Source organism: Armigeres subalbatus, chromosome 3, assembly GCF_024139115.2.
Source record: "Armigeres subalbatus isolate Guangzhou_Male chromosome 3, GZ_Asu_2, whole genome shotgun sequence".
Classification (NCBI taxonomy): domain Eukaryota; kingdom Metazoa; phylum Arthropoda; class Insecta; order Diptera; family Culicidae; genus Armigeres; species Armigeres subalbatus.
Genome location: NC_085141.1, coordinates 173,384,383 through 173,406,490, shown reverse-complemented (window position 1 = coordinate 173,406,490; position 22,108 = coordinate 173,384,383). Strand labels below are relative to the sequence as shown.

The 22,108-nt window shown below is 41.0% G+C and overlaps 1 protein-coding gene across 1 annotated transcript in view; it reads left to right on the top strand.

Annotated features, from left to right (window-relative positions):
* LOC134225100 (atrial natriuretic peptide receptor 1) overlaps positions 1-22,108 on the top strand; it is a 187,217-nt gene that overhangs the window by 62,093 nt on the left and 103,016 nt on the right. The window contains 1 exon segment of the mRNA XM_062704883.1: positions 18,078-19,422. Within this exon segment, the coding sequence (XP_062560867.1) occupies positions 18,711-19,422 (712 nt within the window). The 5' untranslated portion in view covers positions 18,078-18,710.

Genomic DNA, 22,108 nt, shown 5'->3' with positions numbered 1-22,108 from the left:
CATCGGGTTTCATTTGCGAACTTGATTCTAGCGCAGAAAAATCACTAACTAATACCGGTCATTAATCATAATCACGAGCATGTCCTCCCACTATATTTCCGCGCACACTCATACCCACAGAGCCGAAGATTATCTCGGTTTGCCAGCAAACCTATAGAGCTTGAGGTGCCGGGTGGTGTTGACGAGCGATGTCCAACGTAAACCCACTGTCGTCGATTTTCCTCTCCTCATCCGGCAGGGGCCCAGTGGTTTGTTCCCACATCACGTATGTCAAGTGCACGAGGAACGGATGAAATTTCACACCGGCTGGTGGTCGGTCGGTCGGTGTGATCGTTCTTCCCGTTTCTAATTTTGCCATCTCTGTAGACATGTAAATATGGGTAAATAGAGTTTGATGTAAGCGGCGTGCAAACATTTCAGCACGTTCAATTTCATATTTCAATTACCTAAATAAATTAAACGTTTAAATATAGAATCGCGCCTCTTATTCCGATATTCTTAATCTTCTTATTGGCATTACATCCCCCACTGGGACATTGCCGCCTCGCAGCTTAGTGTTCATTCAGCATTTCCACAGTTAATAACTGCAAGGGTTCTAAGCCAAAGTATCATTTGTTGCATACGTATATTATAAATACGATGATACTTTTATAGCCGGGAATTTGAAAGAAGTTCCAACCCGAAAACTTCCTACCCGGGATGAAATTAATATACAATCAAACAAAATGTTTGTTTGAAATGCAGTCTGAATGAAAATGGATAAAAAGTATGCCATTTGTTGTCAGATAATAAATTTCCTGATGACTTGTCTAAAATGTAGACATTATTAATCTATTGAATCAGATTTTATTAGATGAACAACAGAGCAATTATTGAAAACTCGTGTTTTAATTACTGAAATTGTTGAAAAGCATGTTTAGACCTTGCTTAGTGGAATGTCTTCTCTAACCATAAAACAAATTAGTTAAAAACCATTCCATTTCACTATTTGATTGTAGCTTCACAGTTTTTTTTTCTCGTTTCTTGAGGCTCTTAAATGTGCATATTTCTTCAACAACTATACTTAACTTATTTCGCTTAAATCTGAATTTTGATATGAAAAATCTAGCAGCCAAGTCCTAAAATTTTATTAGAATTATTTTCTTAAGCTGTTTCGATTGCTATGCAGTTATTATGATTTACTAAAATATAAAAATCATGATTATAAAACAGGTTAAGCAGGTTCTATGACACTACCCCGAATGTCGCTGCCACGAATGTTATTGCCTCGAATGTCACTACCCCCAAACGCCAGTACCCCGAAAATTATAAAATTTTAATAAGGTTTAATTCTAATTAACATTTTTTCATATGCTAAAAATTATCCAAATATTTGAGCCAGGATACACGCTTGAAATGATTAACACAATTTTGTGTTCCATTCACACAAAACGGGCCTCTTTTGGAACAACACCTAGATGAACGACAGTTACACAGTCACATAAACGTCTCGTCAGGTCGTATTAACGGTACTTTTTGTCATGTAAACGTATGTACAGATTACTGGTTTTATGAGGAATGTAATGCTGTTGGAACAAATTGATATCCGAGGTTGAATAACATCACACGAAAAATTTTTGTAACTGTGTAACTCTCGTTCATCTAGGTGTTGTTCCAAAAGAGGCCCATTTTGTGTGAATGGAACACAAAATTGAGTAAATCATTTTGAGCGTGGGCGGAATTTTCGGTTCTACAACACTTCTAGAACTTACTTACAGATCCTGTACACCTCCGGTGGTGCAAAGGGTCGACTTGAAAGATCTCTATCCTGAGCGTTGCCCGGCTATCGCTTTAACCTGTTGCCAGGTTAGATTTCGGTCGACTTCTTTTATTTCTTTATTGAGGCTTCGCCGCCATGAGCCTCTGGGTCTGCCTCTGCTGCGATGTCCAGCTGGGTTCCAGTCTAATGCTTGTTTACAGATTTCGTTTCCGCCCCTACGTAGAGTGTGGCCGACCCAGCCCCACTTCCGATCCCGAATTTCTGTTGCTATCGGCCTCTGGTGACAACGACGATGGAGCTCATTGTTTGAGATCCAGTTGTGAGGCCACCAGGCCCGAATTATATACCGCAGGCATCTGTTAATGAACACCTGCAGCCGTTGAGTGTTCTCCACTGATACACACCATGTTTCGCTAGCGTATAACAGCACAGATTTCACGTTAGAGTTGGAAATTCGTATTTTGGTGCGTTCACTTATCTGCCTGTTTTTCCAGATATTTCCTAAACTCGCAAAGGCAGCCCTTGCTTTCTTGATCCGTGCGCCAATGTCGATCTTGGTACCGCCGTCTGACGCCATTTGGCTACCAAGATATTGGAAGCTTTCAACATTCTCCACTGGTTGTCCGGCTACTGTGAAACTGGAAGGAGTCGCCGTGTTTACATCCAACGATTTGGTTTTGTTGACGTTGATGACTAAACCTGCCGAAGAGGAGCGCTCGGCAAGGTCGTTGAGCTTACTCTGCATATCAGAGCGCCGTTGCGCGAGGAGTGCAACGTCATCAGCCAATTCGAAGTCGTTTAGGTGCTCCATGGTTATAGGCTGCCTTAACAGCCCGCGGTTTGGTTCACGGTCAATCGCATCTACCAGAATCTCATCGATTACGATGAGGAACAGTAACGGTGATAGGATACATCCTTGCCTCACACCAGCTACGACCCGGATAGGGTCGGACAGGACCCCATTGTGCAGCACTCTACACGAAAAGGCCTCGTAGTGTGCTTCGATGAGGCCGATGGTTTTCTCAGGAACTCCCTTGCGTCTCAGGGCGCCCCACATATTCTCGTGATTGAGACGGTCGAAATCTTTTTCGTAGTCAATGAATACCAAGTAAAGGGACTCTTGGAATTCGTTGAACTGCTCCAGAATGATGCGGAGCGTGACAATATGGTCCAAACAGGATCTTCCGGCACGGAATCCGGCTTGCTGCCGCCGGAGAGTCGCATCGATCTTCTCCTGAATCCGGGCTAGGATAATTTTGCACAGAACTTTGAGAACGGTACACAGCAACATAATGCCTCGCCAGTTATCGCATACAGTCAGGTCACCCTTTTTGGGCACCTTTACTAAGATACCTTGCATCCAGTCCCAGATATTATGAAATAAACGATGCAGTAGTTGAGCGGATGTCATGGGGTCAGCTTTGAGCATCTCGGCTGATATGCGGTCGACCCCTGGGGCTTTATTCGATTTCATGCTTTGGATGGCTGTTTGAATCTCTAGCAGTGATGGAGCTTCGGTATTGACGCGTGTTATACGTCGGATCCTAGGCAGATCATGCCGAGATTCTAGAACTGATGATATCGATTTCCTCGCACAAAAAGTCATTTTTTAAAATTATGAAAAAAAAACTCGAATTTCCCGAAATTTCTTTGTCTGACCCAGAGATCCCCCTTTTCTCCCCATTCAAAAATAATGGTATTTTTGTAAGCGGATTTTTTCAAGAAAAACAGTTATATCTCTGCAATACACCCATGTATTCACTCGGTTGTGTAACCACAACGTGAATTTTTTAGGCTCTAAAACTTTGTAGAAGATGTCACTTCGATAAAAATTAAAACTAAAAATATTGATTTTTTAGGGTCACGCTAACATTGTTATTTGAAACTAGCAGACCCGACGAACTTCGTTTCGCCTAAAATTGATTTATTCTCTGATTGGTTCTCGAGTTATGAAGAAATTAGTGTTTCATTTGTATGGGAGCCCCCCTTTCCAAGGGGGGAGGGGTCTCGAATCATCTTAAGAACCTTCCCCGGTCCCAAAAACTTCTGCATACAAATTTTCATGCCGATCGGTTCAGTAGTTTCCGAGTCTATAAGGTTCAGACAGACAGAAAATCATTTTTATGTATATAGATTATCATAACAAATTATACAAACGACGTACAATAATGATTTCTACAGCAAAGTACCTCAAAATTAAATAAGGAACAACTTTCTAGAACATCGTACATTGCTAAAATTAGAAATATATAAGTTAAATACTTTATCTCAAAATGTAGTGGGACCACCCTATTGCAATAAACCTCAAAACAAAGCTGAAATAATAAGCTTTAACTTTGCTGAAGACACTTGATATTTAACATCTTCAAGTTGAAAATATTTTTTTCCTCCTAATTTACCAGCCTGGCCCACCGTGTATTGGTCTATAGTGCGTGTGTTACTCGTCGCGAACATAAGAGACAAAATATCTATTTAATAATCGGAGGATCATGCGCTTGTATTGCGCCCTGCTCCGGTCGAGACAAGTGCGATCTTACATAAATTGCAGTAGTCATCGGGCAAGTAAGTACAGAGTGCTGTTTGCAGGATCGTGTGCGCGTCGTTTCGGTCGTCCAAAACGCGATCATCAATGGTTTGCATATGCCACCGGACATAAATGGTGAGGAGTGTTCATGCCCGGTTCATAGACACTTCGAACGATCTGGTATCGTTGTGCTTTGTGCGATCGAGAAGTAAATCAATTGATACGCGTTGGATCGTGTTCCTGCTCTGTGTGCAGGTAATTAGTGAGTTCTGCTTTGTGCGGCCGACAAATTCTTCTTCTTCTTATTAGCATTACATCCCTACACTAGGACACAGCCGCCTCGCCGCCTAGTGTTCAATAAGCACTTCCACAGTTATTAACTGCGAAGTGCGAGGTTTCTAAGCCAGGTTACCATTTTTGCATTCGTATATCATGAGGCTTAGCATGATGATACTTTTATGCCCAGGGAAGTCAAGACAATTTCCAATCCGAAAATTGTCTGGACCGGCACCGGGAATCGAACCCGGTCACCCTCAACATGGTCTTGCTTTGTAGCCGCGCGTCTTACCGCACGGCTAAGGAGGACCCCGAAACATACACAGCAAATAGTTTTGAAAATTCAACGACGTGTAAAATTGCAGCAAATCACAACACACGAATTAACATTTGATTTTCAATTAAATTTGACTGAATTTTACAAGCAAGCACAGTTTAAATTTATTTCGATTTAAAAGAACAGTAAGATCGATTGAATATTGCGTTTATTTGCATGCTCTAAATATGTGCATGAAAATACATTTAAAATCACAACATATTTTTATCTGTGTAGTTAGTTAAAACCATTGTTGCTTGACTATTATCGACTCTTTCAGTCTTATAAAGCGGCCAAAACGTTATTGCGTCTATTTTCCGACGTTTCGGTGTATATTTCACCTTCTTCGGGGATTTAGAAATATACACCGAAACGTCGGAATTTACCTTCTACGGGGATTTAGAAATATACACCGAAACGTCGGAAAATATACGCAATAACGTTTTAGCTGCTTTATAAGACTGAAAGAGCCGATAATAGTCAAACAAAATTGAGCACAACAGTCGAAAGCATCCTTTCAAATCTAAAATCATTGTGTAAAAAATGGCAGATCCAACGATTATTATTTATTTATTCAGACTAAGGCCGAAGTGGCCTGTGCGGTATATAAGAGTCTTCTCCATTTGGCTCGGTCCATGGCTACACGTCGCCAACCACGCAGTCTACGGAGGGTCCGCATCCGCAAGTCATCTTCCACCTGATCGATCCACCTTGCCCGCTGCGCACCTCGCCTTCTTGTACCCGTCGTTTCGTTGTCAAGAACCATTTTCACCGGGTTATTGTCCGACATTCTGGCTACGTGCCCGGCCCACCGCAGTCGTCCGATTTTCGCGGTGTGAACGATGGATGGTTCTCCCAACAGCTGATGCAATTCGTGGTTCATTCGCCTCCTCCACGTACCGTCCGCCATCTGCACCCCACCATAGATGGTACGCAGCACTTTCCTTTCGAAAACTCCAAGTGCGCGTTGGTCCTCCACGAGCATCGTCCAGGTCTCGTGTCCGTAGAGGACTACGGGTCTAATGAGCGTTTTGTAGATTGTCAGTTTGGTACGGCGGCGAACTCTATTCGATTGGAGCGTCTTGCGGAGTCCAAAGTATGTACGATTTCCAGCCACTATACGTCTCCGAATTTCTCTGCTGGTATCATTTTCGGCAGTCACCAGTGAGCCCAAGTACACAAATTCTTCTACCACCTCGATTTCGTCACCACCGATGCCAACTCGCGGTGGGTGGCTCATATTGTCTTCTCTTGAACCTCTTCCTATCATGTACTTCGTCTTCGACGTGTTGGTGACAAGTCCGATCCGCTTGGCTTCCCTCTTCAGTCTGATGTAGGCTTCCTACATCTTCTCAAAGTTACGTGCCATAATATCTATGTCGTCGGCGAAGCCGAATAGCTGGACGGACTTATTGAAAATTGTACCACTCGTGTTAATCCTTGCTCTTCGTATTACCCCTTCCAAAGCGATGTTGAATAGCAGACACGAAAGACCAAGCAGATCCAACGATGCCTACCTACTAACTGATAATCCTTCCTGTGGTTTTTGTGGAGACGCAGAGGTAAACACAGTCAAATAGCAAAAACACCTACTAATATTCCTTCCATCTTCCTAACTGACTACAAGGACGCGGCCGACGCCGTTATTGATCATTTGAACATATGAGTCACTGAAGCTTGCACACTGAGGGTCTGTCTCATTTGGAGAATTAAAAATAACCCGGTCATTTTTTTTTTTCGTTTCATGCAGACAACCCCTTAAAAATGTTTTTTTTTATCAATATTTAAATACGTCGTTTGGTGGTGGCTACTGTGACTTAAGACACCCTAGACCTAAGCGATTTCATCACCGCGACGGCGACAACTAGTCGCCGCGATTCTATCGTTGAGTCGCTGCCGTCTACGCTACCATACCAAAAGCGACAGAATCGCAGTCGCCAAGCGATAGAATCGCGTCGCGATGGTCACATCGCGTGAGTTTGGGGGAGCCTTTAAAAACTTTAAAAATAAAAAAAATTATAACAGTTTTATTGAATTTGTTAGTCATATTCATGTTAGTTCATATTCAGTCATATTCACATTCATAACAACATTGCAAATGACAACAACATTGTCCTCTCTTGTAAATGTTGGGACAAACTCAACTCGCAATAAGCGTTTGTCCCAAACTGCAATAAAATAGGACAATGATAGCCTGCCGCGCATTTTGAGAAGTAGTCGGTTTCCGATTATGTTTTTGGTTAAATAAGTATCAGTTAGACATAAACTTAACCATCTGTTGACATGATTTGTGTTTTACTTCTGAAACATAGGGGAAGAGGCCCCAAAACGCCCCCCCGATGCAAAACGCCTTTTGTGGTTTCCCTCATAATTACCGTCATTAAGATGTCCGTAACAAAACTAGATCTAAATTTATGTCTTATTGTTCCGTGTACCATGAAGCTCTGGCCATCCGGAAGATGCTCCCTGACGAACCACAACTGGAGCACGACGCTACGCTACAACGTTTTTGACGTCAAATACCCGGATGAGCAGCTGAAAAAACCCAAAACCAAAATTCCAACCCTGTCCATCCTGAAATTACGCAATCTAACCTTGAGTCACCACGAGTATCTTGGTCAATGTCCCTTTCCCTTTACTAACTGTTAATAATAATGATATAGTTTTTAAATATCATAAAGAGTCTCGGCTCCGTTAAGTGTTATACACGCCTGAGCCTGTCAAATAAATGCAATAGATAAAAAAAAATAGATCTAAATTTATGTAAGATAGGCGAAGAAAGTTTCAAAATAGTGCATGGGAAGGTCGGAAAAATCGAAAATTTTCACATTTTGAAGAAACATCTAACATTTTGGCGAGGCAAAACGCCCTAGTGGCAATAACCTACAAAGTACTTGCGTCTCCACGAACTATCCATACTAGAATGCTGATTCGCCGACGCGTGGTACTTTGTTCCCTAGGAGCTGCCAGCTAAAAGGCGTTTTGCCTCATGAGTTTTCCGGCAACAGAATATCACCACTTTTTTGAAATGTGAATATTATCAATATGATTGAGATTTTTGACAATTTTTGAATGGCATCAACTAGCTATCTTGTTCAACTGATGCATAATGTAAAAATACCCATGAATAGCGTTACAAATAAGACAATAGAGCAGTGTTTGCTTAGCTAGGGCATATTGCCCCCCCTTCCCCTACAAGTTATCGCAGTTTGAAAAGTTCAAAACAAGTACCTCTCCATGTTTGTTGCAAATAAAATGGAACGTAACAATGTCTTTATCCTCTGCAGATGAGGACAAAGAGTTATCGCTATTCTCTTTTGTCGCTTGATTTTTGCGTTTTTGAGCAACAATTACAATCCTTGGTCATATTTGATTTATTTGCTACTTGACAACGGGCAAATTGTGGTAGTCAATCTCACATGCATAAGAAAGTACATACAAGTAATGAACTTTAAATGCATACCTAAAGTGTAGAGTTGTAAGCGGATGTAAGGAATATTTGATTAAAAACCATTTCTTACTATGAGGTAGAAATCAATCACCCATCACAACGAGTTGATGAACCAATGTACCATGCGTCTCCATATGCTTGTATGCTTATGTATGTTCAAAACTTTAAACATAAAAATCAATAAATCTCCAAAAGTAATGAAATTACGAACTTGGTGTCTTCAACAAAGTTTTTCAAGAGAACTTTTTCTACAACTCTCGCGGAGACGTATACCTTCCATGTGTAAAGTGGAAAAAATAAATTTTCCATCTCACTTTTGATCTATTACTATTAAATAAACGCGCTAAAAACACAATTTTATTGACTGTGGAATGGGGTCCCTTCTCCTATAATGAGTTGACGTTTCCTTTGTCACAATTTAACTCACGGACGGATTGGTCGAATTGCCAGATTTTAAAATCGTTCAGTTCGTTTTGCGCTCCACACTGTTTATAGACAGAGAAAGACAAATCTTGTCTCTGGGATAGTTTAAAAATCACGAAAATTAGTGCGTCGATGGGTATTAAAGAAATTCAAAACGAACTTACATAAATCGTTCTATAGTGAGTCGCTTTGTAAAATTTTCATTTCAGAACAAAACAAAAATAAGTGTCGTTTCCGAGCAACGCAGGATCCGATCTGCTAGTTTCGTATAAATTCACATTTATAATGAGAAGAAGATATGTATCATCATGGTGCGAAATGACAGTACTCTTCATCAAGGGTTTGATTTTGATATTGGTCTCTCACTTCCCTCAAATCAGAAACAATTAAGGATTGTCCCTTTGGCTTTCTTCTTCGATACGTACGGATGGAGACGCATGATACTGCAATATGAATTCAGAAAAGGTCTTCCAGTTGCTGATATATTGAATAATATCCATTCCCAAAAGAGGTAATTTATGGTATTTGCATATGATGCATTAAATTTAGAATACATGCTATTTCGGAAAAAGCTCATTTCTGCATTTCCAACAGGAATCTTGATCAAGAACTTTTGTACTTATGAAATAATAACGACAAAATGAATGCGCCCATGGATATATAGAAATTCCCATACCTACCATACAAACTTCAAAAAATGTCAACTACAACAACATCTGCGTTTGCCAAAAACTAAAACGGAGTTTTTAATTTAAAATATCTGATTGACCAGATTCGTTGGCAGGGTGGGGAATGTTGGACGACGGATCGAGACAAGTCGATTGTCGACCATCTAGAACGTAATCATCGCCACCAGCAAGAATATTCTAGACGAACAACACACATAGAGTCTAAACGTGGTAACGATGCTCGGCTTTGGAGAAGCATATGAAGCGCTCATGCCGATGGAATAAGCGAGCGTCTAAGCGTGGCAATCATGAATGCGATTGTACATCCCGGCCAGGACGACAAACCAGAATTAACAACTGTTAATATGATTTAGTTTTTTTCATTTGTTACAAATCAATAATCGAGAAAAAATTATAAACAATTAATAATTCAAACTCTCTGCATTCATATGAAATCTGTGTTTATTGATATAATTTAAAAGAAAAAAAATCCCAACCGCTCATTAATATACCTCCATTGATGATAGTCTTTCATTGATTGGAGCGTAACAGCCGACTGCCATCATCAGCTGCCCTTCCCTCCTCATATCGAATGAGGGCGATTTACTTACAAGATTGACCACTATAAACCAACACAAGAGAACGTGGCAGGATTATAAAGGCAATAATGATTGCATTTGCTCATTCAACTTCTGCTCAGCTGCGAAGTCATCCCATTCTGGAATGGGCCCCACTGGTGTGGTGGCCTGTCACTACGGCCCATTAGTTTACGACAGTGCGAATAATTGAGCAGTGATTTGCACACCGTAGACTATGGAGGTGACACAAGGAGGGCACACCACCAGCCGCCCGGCCCTTTGATGGTCGTGATGCGAAAATAGAAAACAATCATTTGCATAAACGCGTGTAAGAAATTCATTAACGGGTACTCGTCAGACTTCTCGAGTAGTGGAAGGTACCCATATGGAAATGCATTTTGGTGTTTCTATAATCTATCGTAAAAATAAGTTTTACCACATTAACATATGGTGTAAAAATTTGTTGCGTACATTTGTTAACACATAGGTTTACAACACATGCCTAGCAGTTCATTCTATGTAGAACGCTGTAAATATTTCTCAATGTTACTGTAAAACAGTAACCAATGTAAAACAAAAACTATTTTTATATAGTTCAAACCTTGGAGAAATTTAATTATTTTAATTAAAATTTAAATAATTTCAATCTCAATTAAATCTGCTATATTTTTGTAAATTTAAATTTATATCGATTTAAAATTACAACAAGTTCGTTTAATTTTACGTTTTATTTCATTCTCCAATTTATTTGCATAAAAAAACATTGTGCATCGTAAAATTACATTATTTATTAGCTGTGTCCCGAAAATTCGACTATTCCGTGGGATATAAAGCAGCACGTGAGTGGCGAAACAGCTGTGACAGGATCGAAATAATTGAATTTGACACCGTACAAATAACAAATACCATCTTTACAAATTGTTTCAGTGAATGATAAAATGTTTCCTAGGTACAAACATGTATCCTTCAGCCAACTGCCAATAAAAATAACTCGCCAAACCGGTCAATCACCACTTTAATATTATTTCCTACTGCAAGCACTAAACTACCAAAAACAATCAGATTCGCCGTCTCGTCTGTGACGAGTTGTCACTTTAGTTTTGTCAAATGTCATATGCAGATTAGGTTACGATAAGATTAGAATAGCATTCTGCATTAGAGTGCTGTGCTTGTGTTGTGTTCATCCACTACTGTTCGGGTCGACCTTTAATAGTAAATAGCTAATATTGGTACGTGCGGGAAACTGTCAAGCTCCTATTGGATTTGCACGAGCTTGATGACAATAGGTACCAAGTGTTGTCGGAAAGGTTTACCACCCGCGGAGAGGTGTTTGCGATGATTGTTGAACGAATGCAACGGCTACGAGTTCAACACGTACGAAAGGTGGCAATCTTTGCTCAGGTACCGGTGAATATTTTGTATGTGGTGGTAATGTTTTAGCTTTGTTGTGATTTTGTGCCATAGCAAGCTGTCTAATTGCATTCAATGCAACGTTCAGACCGGTGCATCTGCTACGGGCTAGATGCACTTGAAAGCTTTTCGCGTGGGAGGAATATTTATCAGTGGCTCGCTTACAGAGTAAAGCAATTACCAACTTTAGTTACTGTTCTACATTTGATAAGGTTCAGACTTATATTGACGAAATATATTGTTATAGAAACGCTAATGTATCCACTTAGCAGTGGCGTATTGCTTTCTCGTAATATATAGACAATAAATTCTGTTGATTACAGTTCGACTGGGGTGTTTATAGAAATATTTTAGCTTTTTCAGTCTGATATAAATATATCAGACTATAAAAGCCAAAATATTTCAATAAATTCTGTTCGTCATTACTTCCGAAGCCAGTAAATTTTATTCTCGCTGAACCTGGATATTTTTAAGTACGAAGTAATCTCAACACCTTATAGGCATAGTATGTTCAGTAGTGTTCAGTGTAGATTAAATCATCACCCAGAACGTCAATGCACTGTTTTTTAAGAAAGGAAAACAAAAGAAAACCTACGATGGTTCGAAGGGATGATTCAACTCAGCTATGATGTGCTGAGTTGGATACGTTTCAACTCATGATTGATTGGAATTGTTCATGAACTTTGATATTATGAGTATTTCCCAGCACTGGTTCGTGCTTGTCACACAAAACATGAACAGCGTATTGGAAAATTAAAAATAGTTGATGAAATACTAAAATTAAAGTTAGAGACCAAATTTCAGTAGAGAAAAAACAGAGCCACAAAAGAAAATTATACACACTTTTCAACTAACTTTATTTTAGATTTTTGTCATCATGAATTGCCAACAATTTTCCAAAAGTAAAATACAAATCCTAACTATCTGATTGATGGATTATTGCTGGAAAACTCAAGTTAGAATAAATTTATCGCTATAATCGTTAGAACAATTTCCCTACAAACTACGAAAATTTTTGAAGACTTGTTACTTTTACATCTGTTTATCGACTAAATGTCGTAAACACCTTCTGCACTGCTGTAAATGTATCATCGTCATTGTAGAGGTAGCCTGATGCCTCCATTTTCACGTGCGAACGATCATTCATCTTCCACTCGTAGCAGTGTGAACGATTTGGCAGGAGCTCTGGTCTGCCTCTGGCATGCACTTTTCCGGTTATGTAAACCATCGCCTGTTACTTTGAAAAACACTTCCCAGCTTTATTACTCACCTTTTTATTTCCGAACTGCTGCATTTAGTAAATCGTATTTTTAAGCCGTGTTATTGTTTATTTTGACTTTGAATGTCAGATAATCACTTGCCATAGTGATGCTAATGCCGGAAAAGGACTCAGTATAAGGTGAGGAGGCCAAAAGAGTTAACATCAATGCCAACCCAGGGACCTTCTGTAAGTTACAAAATTAAAAAAAAAAAAACAAATAAAACCTAATACTGAACACATCAAAATGGGATAAATTTTGGTCCATGGGTAAAACTGGTCGAAACAGGAATGGAATATTAAACGAAAGGAGCCGTCAAACTAAAAAGGAATTCATCGTACGGCTGAAATCTTGCCAATTCTTCCGGAATTTGTGTTGTGCTTGCTGCGTTGTTCTCCTGAGATGATTACTCTTGATTGAAGCGAGGATTGAAGTGAAATCTCCAATATCGTCAGTATTCCATTCCAACTTTCCACTGGACAACGAAAACAATTTGGTCCTAAAATGTTTAGGAGCATTGTTTAATTTGAAATTTCAAAATAGATGAAAATGCTTCCTTGACATTTTCGGCCTTGTTTGACGTACAGAATAAAGTGGTATAATATGGTTTCAAATGCATTAGCAAAACACCGCAAGACACTTGACTCAACCTTTGACAGTTGATATATGGGCCTGACATTTCGGTCTGATGGTTCATTTGTTTAGAAATTTCAGCAACAGAAGTTGCTCAGCCAAAACATGTCTTAAAATTTCTAAAACACAAAAAGACCTTTATATGCGAAATGGTCAATCAAATCACCACAAAACAAGTTCAGATCGATAAAGCATATTCATATGATACGATAACACCTTTGATCTCCTCCAAAACAAGCTAAGCATAATTGTAAAAATTGATTTTGTTTAATTTTTGACATCCTTTGCACAAGTTGTCGCACTAGTGGTCCCAATTTGGCCAATCCCATAAGAAAACAATGGGATCTGCCAAATAAGGAACCAAAATTAAGAATAGTGCCACAACTGGTCCATTAATCAATTTTGAGGATTATAACAAATTTTATTGTGGTTTTCACAGCTGTTCTAAGGAGCAGGAAGTAAAACCTTTCGTTTGATATATATAAAGTCGACCAGCATGCCTTTGACTTATTTAAAAAAAACAGTTCTCGCTTAACTTTTCAAAAGGACCTAAGTAACATTTTTGATGAATTAATTTTAATACTGCAATCAATAGCTTTCATAATGTTCTGTTGATTGCGCTATTCAAATTAATTCATGAAAAAAAATGTTACTTTGGTCCTTTTGAAAAGTTAAGCGAGAGTTGTTCTTATGTATGCCGGCGATTGGTACACCAACCCTATATTATTTTTACTGACTTTGACTATTGACATAATTCATTTAAGATCGGATTAGGTATTATTAACCGATGCACTATCGTTTGTAACCATAAACGAGATAGGGCTTTAGGACCCAATTCAGAGCGGTTTGGCGCAACGATACTTCGATAACTTCTAAACTAAATGCTACTCAGAAAACTGCTGTTCAACGATAGGCTTTTTTATATTCTGACAACAACATGGGGAACTTGTTCAACTGTTTGAGCATGGTCAGAAAATACGCAGTGGTGGAATAATGTCGTTGATGATAAATTATGGGGGTGAGGACCCCCTAGCTGTTGAAATAATGTAGTGTTGAAGAAGCGGAAAGGGACTTATGGGATTTACAACATTGGATAATGCCTAGAAGTTTCCGTGCGCCTCGGATAGTGGGACTTACATCCAGAATATTACTAAGAAGCCCAAAAGAAAATTGTGCGAAAATAGCGTCGAATCATAGGCCCCCATCTTTCAGAAAGCTGATGAGGGCGGCGGTACTGGCTTTATTGTCTGGCTTTATACGCCTCCCAGGGTGTTAGGTATTTGAGACACTGGCAGAGGTAGTGTTCTACCGTGTAAGGAGCATCGCAGACTTCATAGGGTTTTCGGAAGAGCCTCCCCAAAGTTGTGGAAGATCTTGGTGTGCCAGGTTTGGACCCGGGAGATGATCTGCTGATCCCTCAAATTGGGGAGATCTTTTTTTCTTGAGCAAGAGAAAGCGGAAATCTGCAAACAGACACCTGAGTAGGTTAATTTAGATAGTGTGGATATGGGTGTTAACCACTGAAACGAATAGCCTTTCGCTAGTCCGTATCCCCCTGCCTGCAATTAAGCAAAATATCAGGGTGGAACTATCGAGGACGCTCACACTTATGCTAACGTGCAAGGCATTCTTAACACATAAAATAGACTTCAAGGTGGTAACTTCGTCACCGTCAACCACTGCCCATGAACCGCAATGACCTCTATGTTTACATACAATGGTCCCCGCAGTCCACCCTCCACGTGTTCGCTGCCGAGGTGAGCAAGGTATTCACAGCACCACAGTCGTTGGTTTTTTTGCCACCACCACTGCAGCTTCGAAATAATCTGTTGAGCTGCCGTGTTCACCGCGCTCCAAATATGATCATACCGGTATATCATATCAGTAAGGTTGCCGGGGCCTATCCATGCCGCTGACAAGCAGCATGTCTTTTCGCTCAACATCATATCGCGGGCATGCAAACATCATATGTTCCGCCGATTATACTACGCCTATGTATTTTGGGCACTCCGCAGATTCTGCTAATCTGAACTTATGCAAGAACTTTTTAATACAGCCATGTTCAAACATCTGCTGTGAAAGGTGGAAGTTTATCTGACCATGCTTTCTATTAACCCAACTCGACACATCTGGCCTATGACACAACGACCTATGACTGCGGTTTCCGGAGTCATCATCGTTGAAGCACTCTACGTCTACATCCATGAGTATTTCTATCAGCATCATCCCAGTAATGACGCACGTCGCATCATACAATATGGTGCGGTATGCGCTTGCAACCCACAGAAGCATCAGTCTGGGTACCCTAATTAATTTCTTAACATTGTAACCGGCCAGACAATGCTACACCCGCTATAGGCCTTTCCGCCTGACTTTACCACCGATCCGTTGGACATCATTCATGATAAGGATTTTATCGCCGATGAAGCTCTTTGGCATGCATAATCGACGTAACTCGTCTCTAGATACTTTAATGACCTCACGGAGTTAAATGTGCACGTCCCTACATGTATCCTCCCTCGCTTGCAGCAACCCATGGTGTTTATGTACTACAACAACCTCAGTCTTGTGATGTGCTAAGATCAACATTCTTGAGTTGAGACATTCTTATACTGTGCTGATTGCGTATGAAGCTTTTAGTTCAGCTTCGTCGAGATTGTCACCTCTAACCTCTAACATGACATCATCCGTGAAGTATTCTATTTTTACACCGGCCGGGAGATTTAATCGTGATACTCCATCATACATTTTATTCAATAGAACCGATTCGTGGATCGATCCCTGTGGAACTTCCGTTTTCTCTTCGATCGACTACTGTCGTATAACAATGCCTACCCTATTCTGACCCTTTCGGCCCAATGACCTTACTTACTTTACTTATGGATCCTGTACACCTCCGGTGGTGCAAAGGGCCGACTTAAAAGATCTCCATCCTGAGCGTTGCCCGACTATCGCTTTAACCTGTTGCCAGGTTAGATTTCGGTCGACTTCTTTTATTTCTTTATTGAGGCTTCGCCGCCATGAGCCTCTGGGTCTGCCTCTGCTGCGATGTCCCGCTGGGTTCCAGTCTAATGCTTGTTTACAGATTTCGTTTCCGCCCCTACGTAGAGTGTGGCCGACCCAGCCCCACTTCCAATCCCGAATTTCTGTTGCTATCGGCCTCTGGTGACAATGACGATATAGCTCGTTGATTGAGATCCAGTTGTGAGGCCACCAGGCCCGAATTATATACCGCAGGCATCTGTTAATGAACACCTGCAGCCGTTGAGTGTTCTCCACACACCATGTTTCGCTAGCGTATAACAGCACAGATTTCACGTTAGAGTTGGAAATTCGTATTTTGGTGCGTTCACTTATCTGCCTGTTTTTCCAGATGTTTCTTAAACTCGCAAAGGCAGCCCTTGCTTTCTTGATCCGTGCGCCAATGTCGATCTTGGTACCGCCGTCTGACGCCATTTAGCCACCAAGATATTGGAAGCTTTCAACATTCTCCACTGGTTGCCCGGCTACTGTGAAACTGGAAGGAGTCACCGTGTTTACATCCAACGATTTGGTTTTGCTGACGTTGATGACTAAACCTGCCGATGAGTAGCGCTCGGCAAGGTCGTTGAGCTTACTCTGCATATCAGAGCGCCGTTGCGCGAAGAGTGCAACGTCATCCGCCAATTCGAAGTCGTTTAGGTGCTCCATGGTTATAGGCTGCCATAACAGCCCGCGGTTTGGTTCACGGTCAATCGCATCTACCAGAATCTCATCGATTACGATGAGGAACAGTAACGGTGATAGAATACATCCTTGCCTCACACCAGCTACGACCCGGATAGGGTCGGACAGGACCCCATAGTGCAGTACTCTACACGAAAAGGCCTCGTACTGTGCTTCGATGAGGCCGATGATTTTCTCAGGAACCCTCTTGCGTCTCAGGGCGCCCCACATATTCTCGTGATTGAGACGGTCGAAAGCTTTTTCGTAGTCAATGAATACCAAGTAAAGGGACTCTTGGAATTCGTTGATCTGCTCCAGAATAATGCGGAGCGTGACAATATGGTCCACACAGGACCGTCCGGCACGGACCCTTTCGGCCAAATGACCCTTTCGGCCTTATGACTCTTTCGGCCTAACGACCCTTGCGGTCAAACGACCCTTTCGGCCAAATGACTCTTTCGGGCAAATGACCTATTCGGCCTAATGTCCCTTTCGGCCAAACGACCCATTCGGCGAAATGACTTTCGGCCTAATGGTTTGTTCGACCAAATGGTATATTCGGCCAAACAACTTTCAGCCTAGTGGCATTCAGCCAAATGGGTTTCGTTCGGATTATTCAATGTAAATTTCTGTTAGAGAAGCCATAGAGAAATAGATTGTAGATTGATTCGAGTGTGGTTCAATTTGACTTGTAACTCGAAAACAAGAGTGAATGATCGTAGATGAAAGAGCTCCATGAGTATTCCTTCCGTTGAATAGAAAGATCTCGAATTAGTAAACATTCAAATAATTCACTTCGATGGTTGGACATAACTTCGCTTACCCTGTCCATCCAGTCAAATCCGGTACGGAGAACAGTTTTTACCGGTTTATAGTGTTGCATCACTATGTAAGGATTATTTAAACCAACATATTTATACAAAATCTGTGAGATTAAATCCATAATTTCTTATTAGTAAATTAGCGACCGAGCCTATAACAACTGACGAACTAGCAGTCGATCCGACTCCCGTTGATGTTTGCCGCGACCAGACTTTTCCAAGCGTTTACAAATTTATGCGTTATCTACTTCCAGCTCCCGATAAACACGCACAGCTAACTATCGATTCGCAGCAAGAAATGTGTCTATTTGTTTTCCTGTGCACTCAAAATATCTTCGCTTTGGAGGAAGGAGAAACTGCCATAAATTCAGCACGCAAGCCGGGCAGTGCACGACGACGGCCAAAAACGTTGTTGGACAACCTCCAACGAAAAACCAAAGTGGTGGCTAGAGTCGTCCGATTATCATAATGCGGTCATTTGATAAAAACGGCAACCGTTTCTCGCAGGATTATAAACCAGCACCGGTTTGTGATCGTCCATGCTTCAGTAACACCCGGCACAGCCGGTTTCTGCATCGAGCTAACGCTGCTATCCGGGGTGGGACGGTTACTAAGCTGCCAAATTGCCAAACAGTTTTTGCAGCCTGTTCACACGTGCGAGTGAGACTGATCCAGATAATGATGAAAATAGAAGAAAGTAATACGATTCGTTACTCATATTTGAGGCTGATAAAGTTGTGAATAAGTAAAATATTAGAACCAGTTCCATATGTGATATAAGTGGTACAAATATAAGCCGATCATGCGAGTGCTAACCGTAGAAATAAAAAGTGTGAATACAAATTACGAAAAGTGTAGTGCATTAAGTCCGAATTAAAAATCAAATCATGCTCAAGCCAAAACGTGCGTCGGTGCTATCAGTGATATCATTGCTAAGCTCGTTGATCTGCTCAGTTCAAAGCGAATATCGTACCTCGAAAAGCAATGGAAACAGCAACAATGCGAACAGAAACCATTACAAGTACAACCATCCTTCAATCTTCAATAACATCAGCAGTAGCAGCAGCAGCACCAATGTCATCGAGCATAATAATCCCAAAGCGATAAACGACCTCCACAGCAATCCTCCACCTTCAGACTCATCCAACGAAAAGACTGCCTACCAGTACGCAATAAATGACAACGACTCCAGCGAAGCACCCTCATTCCCGTCCTATCCTTACTTCATTTCACCATGGTCAGTCGAACCGCATGCCACCGTTGAGCAGCTAACAACCTTCAACGGAAGCGCTTCCGAAAGTTCAAGATCTGGCACCCGATTATCACCATATCACAAGAAGACTGTTGTTCGGTCCGCAGCCACAGACCACCATGGACCGCACATTAAATTCGCAATCCTTCTGCCCGAGCACGCCAGAAGCAGAGATTCTCGAACTCTGGCCACAGTGCGACCCGTCATCGAAATGGCCACCAAGTTGGTCACCGGCCCGGGCGGAGTTCTGCACAATCTGAAAATCGAAATCGACTACCGGGACACGCAGTGCTCGTCGACTTACGGGGCGCTCGGTGCATTTGATATTTTGCTCAAACGGAAGCCAGGTATATGAGGGGACCAGTTTTACCAAAGTAGTGTGGTTGTTGTTCAGTTGGCACATTTATTGACACCTATCGAATCGGATGGACGGTTAGCTCCCGGTGGAATTATAGTTGCTTCACTATAGTCTGTTGGATACAATGACGGGGTGCAATTAAACTGTCGGGTGTAGGATCTTATCAAATATCATGTCGCATATCAAATGAAAATGTTGAAGGCATTAGAATTAAATCGGGTTTAAAATAAATTAAGTGAAGCAAGCATTTATGATTGATGTGTGTAATAAATGCCATAAATGTGGCTACCCGTGCTTTTGCAGCGTTGCTTTATGCTCAACAAAAAAGTCATCGAACCAAAGACAAAATCACCTTTGATAGAACGGTTTGAACAATTAGCCGTGATGGCAGTGTAGCTTTTGAAAACAAGGCGTATCGTTTGATTTCGCATCCGCCAGACTATAGTAAAGCGACAATAGGTGGAATAAACCATTCCGCAAGCGATATCGAATGATATTTATTGTCTAATTTTATACTGCTGAGAAATGATGCTGTCCATTCTACAGTTTCAACTTCTAGAGCTAGTTGCACAAATTCTGCCATATTGAACTATTTTTCGATTCGGAATAAAGAATTCAGAATTTATTCACTCAAATCATTAATGGACACATTAATGGACACAACACATTAATCAAAACCCAAAATAATTCATCTAGCGGTGATGGGCTTTGCATCATTGGATAAATTTCTGAAAAAAAAATTGATTTTGATTTTTCTCTATGGAAAAGAAAACAATGTTTTGATAGTAAATCTGGAAAGCAATGACCGATTGGACTAATTTTCAATAGCGAAGAACTGCCGTCGAGTGTTGTTCCACGATCATGTGAGACTTTCGGAAAAATCAGGGAATACCTTTAGGGATACCTTTAGCGTGTGCAAGCCATGACTCTGCCTCTTTCAGTCAGATCACCGTGGCGTATGCACGCATCAACGGAGAGTCACTATCACAGTATTTCATTCCGACCATTTGGGGCTACACATTTTGGCGATCCTGACATTCTATTTTTCGGATCCTGTCGCTGATTCCAAGAGGTGAATTGAATTCATGTGGTTAAATTGTGAAGAATGATATATTTTAGTTTGAGAAGCACATGGCGCGTCTCGAAGACCGTCGAAAATGGTTTGTGGTTTGCATAATCACAAGGCGCGTCTCGAAGACCGTCGGAAAATGGTTTGTGGTTTGCAAAACCACAAGGCGCGTCTCGGAGACTGTCGGAAAATGGTTTGTGGTTTGCAATATCACAAGCCGCGTCTCGAAGACCGTCGGTAAATGGTTTGTGTTTTGCAAAATCAACGCCTCGAAGACCGTCGGAAAATGGTTTGTGGTTTGCGAAATCACAAGGCGCGTCACGAAGACCTTCGGAAAATGGTTAATAGTTTGCTAAATCACAAGGCGCGTCTCTAAGACCGTCGGAAAATGGTTTGTGGTTTGCAAAATCACAAGGCCCGTCTCGAAGACCGTCGGAAAATGGTTTGCGGCTTACAAAATCACAAGGCGCGTCCCGAAGACCTTCGGAAAATGGTTTATGGTTTGCAAAATCACAAGGCGCGTCTCCAAGACCGTCGGAAAACGGTTTGTGGTTTGCAAAATCACAAGGCCCGTCTCGATGACCGTCGGAAAATGGTTTGCGGTTTACGAAACCACAAGGCGCGTCTCGAAGACCGTTGGAAAATGGTTTGTAGTTTGTAAAATCACAAGGCGCGTCGCGTAGAGCCTAAAAAAAATGGTTTGTTGTTTGCAAAATCACAAGACACGCCTAGAAGACTGTCGGAAAATGGTTTGTGATTTAGAAAATTATAAGGCGTGTCTGTAAAGTGGCCGAAAAATGTTTTTCAGTCGTGTCAACGGAAAATGGTTTACGATCTAGAAAATCTCAAAGTCCTGCGAGCATTGGTTTATTTTAGATTTAGACTTCATGAAGCCACTTTGCGGCGGTAGTGTACATGAGACTACCAGTTGAGCTATGTATTATATAATGAAATCTGAGAGAAATTGAGAAATATTCTATGCTACAAAACTGTTCAGAAAGCCAAATATATTATCTGAAAATTATCTAGGAATGTACTGACCTAGTACTCACGGCGGGATTACCTGTAGGATCAGATATTTTGGAATTTGCTAAATAATTAAGGTTCCCGGTTTCACAAAGCTATTCGGAAGTTCGAATTTATTATGCATAAGTTTAGTTTGGAGTTATTGGGTAGCAGTACTAGTTTACGCGTCTCTCATGTGGGTATAATATATAAGATTTTGCTAAATTTCAGATAAACGTTATATGCAAGGCGTTTACTCGGAAGGTCAACATCAATATGCTGAAGTTCAGATTGATGGTGTACTATACGCAAGACTAAAAATTGGATTAAATGTACGGATTTGGATTGTGTTTGGATTGGATTTGAACGGGATTTGGAACGGATTTCGATTGAATGTGAATTGAATTTGAATTGCATTTCCGAAAATTTCGGATAACAAAAGAAAGCCATTGACGTCGTAAACTTGTTGTATAGATTTGTGACACGGAAAAGGAACGAAAGTATGAATCATGTTAAATCTTTCGCGACCCACAGCTTGGGATTCTATATCATTGTTCTGGTATTAAAACCATGATGTTGAGACAAGTTTATTTTGGTGTGC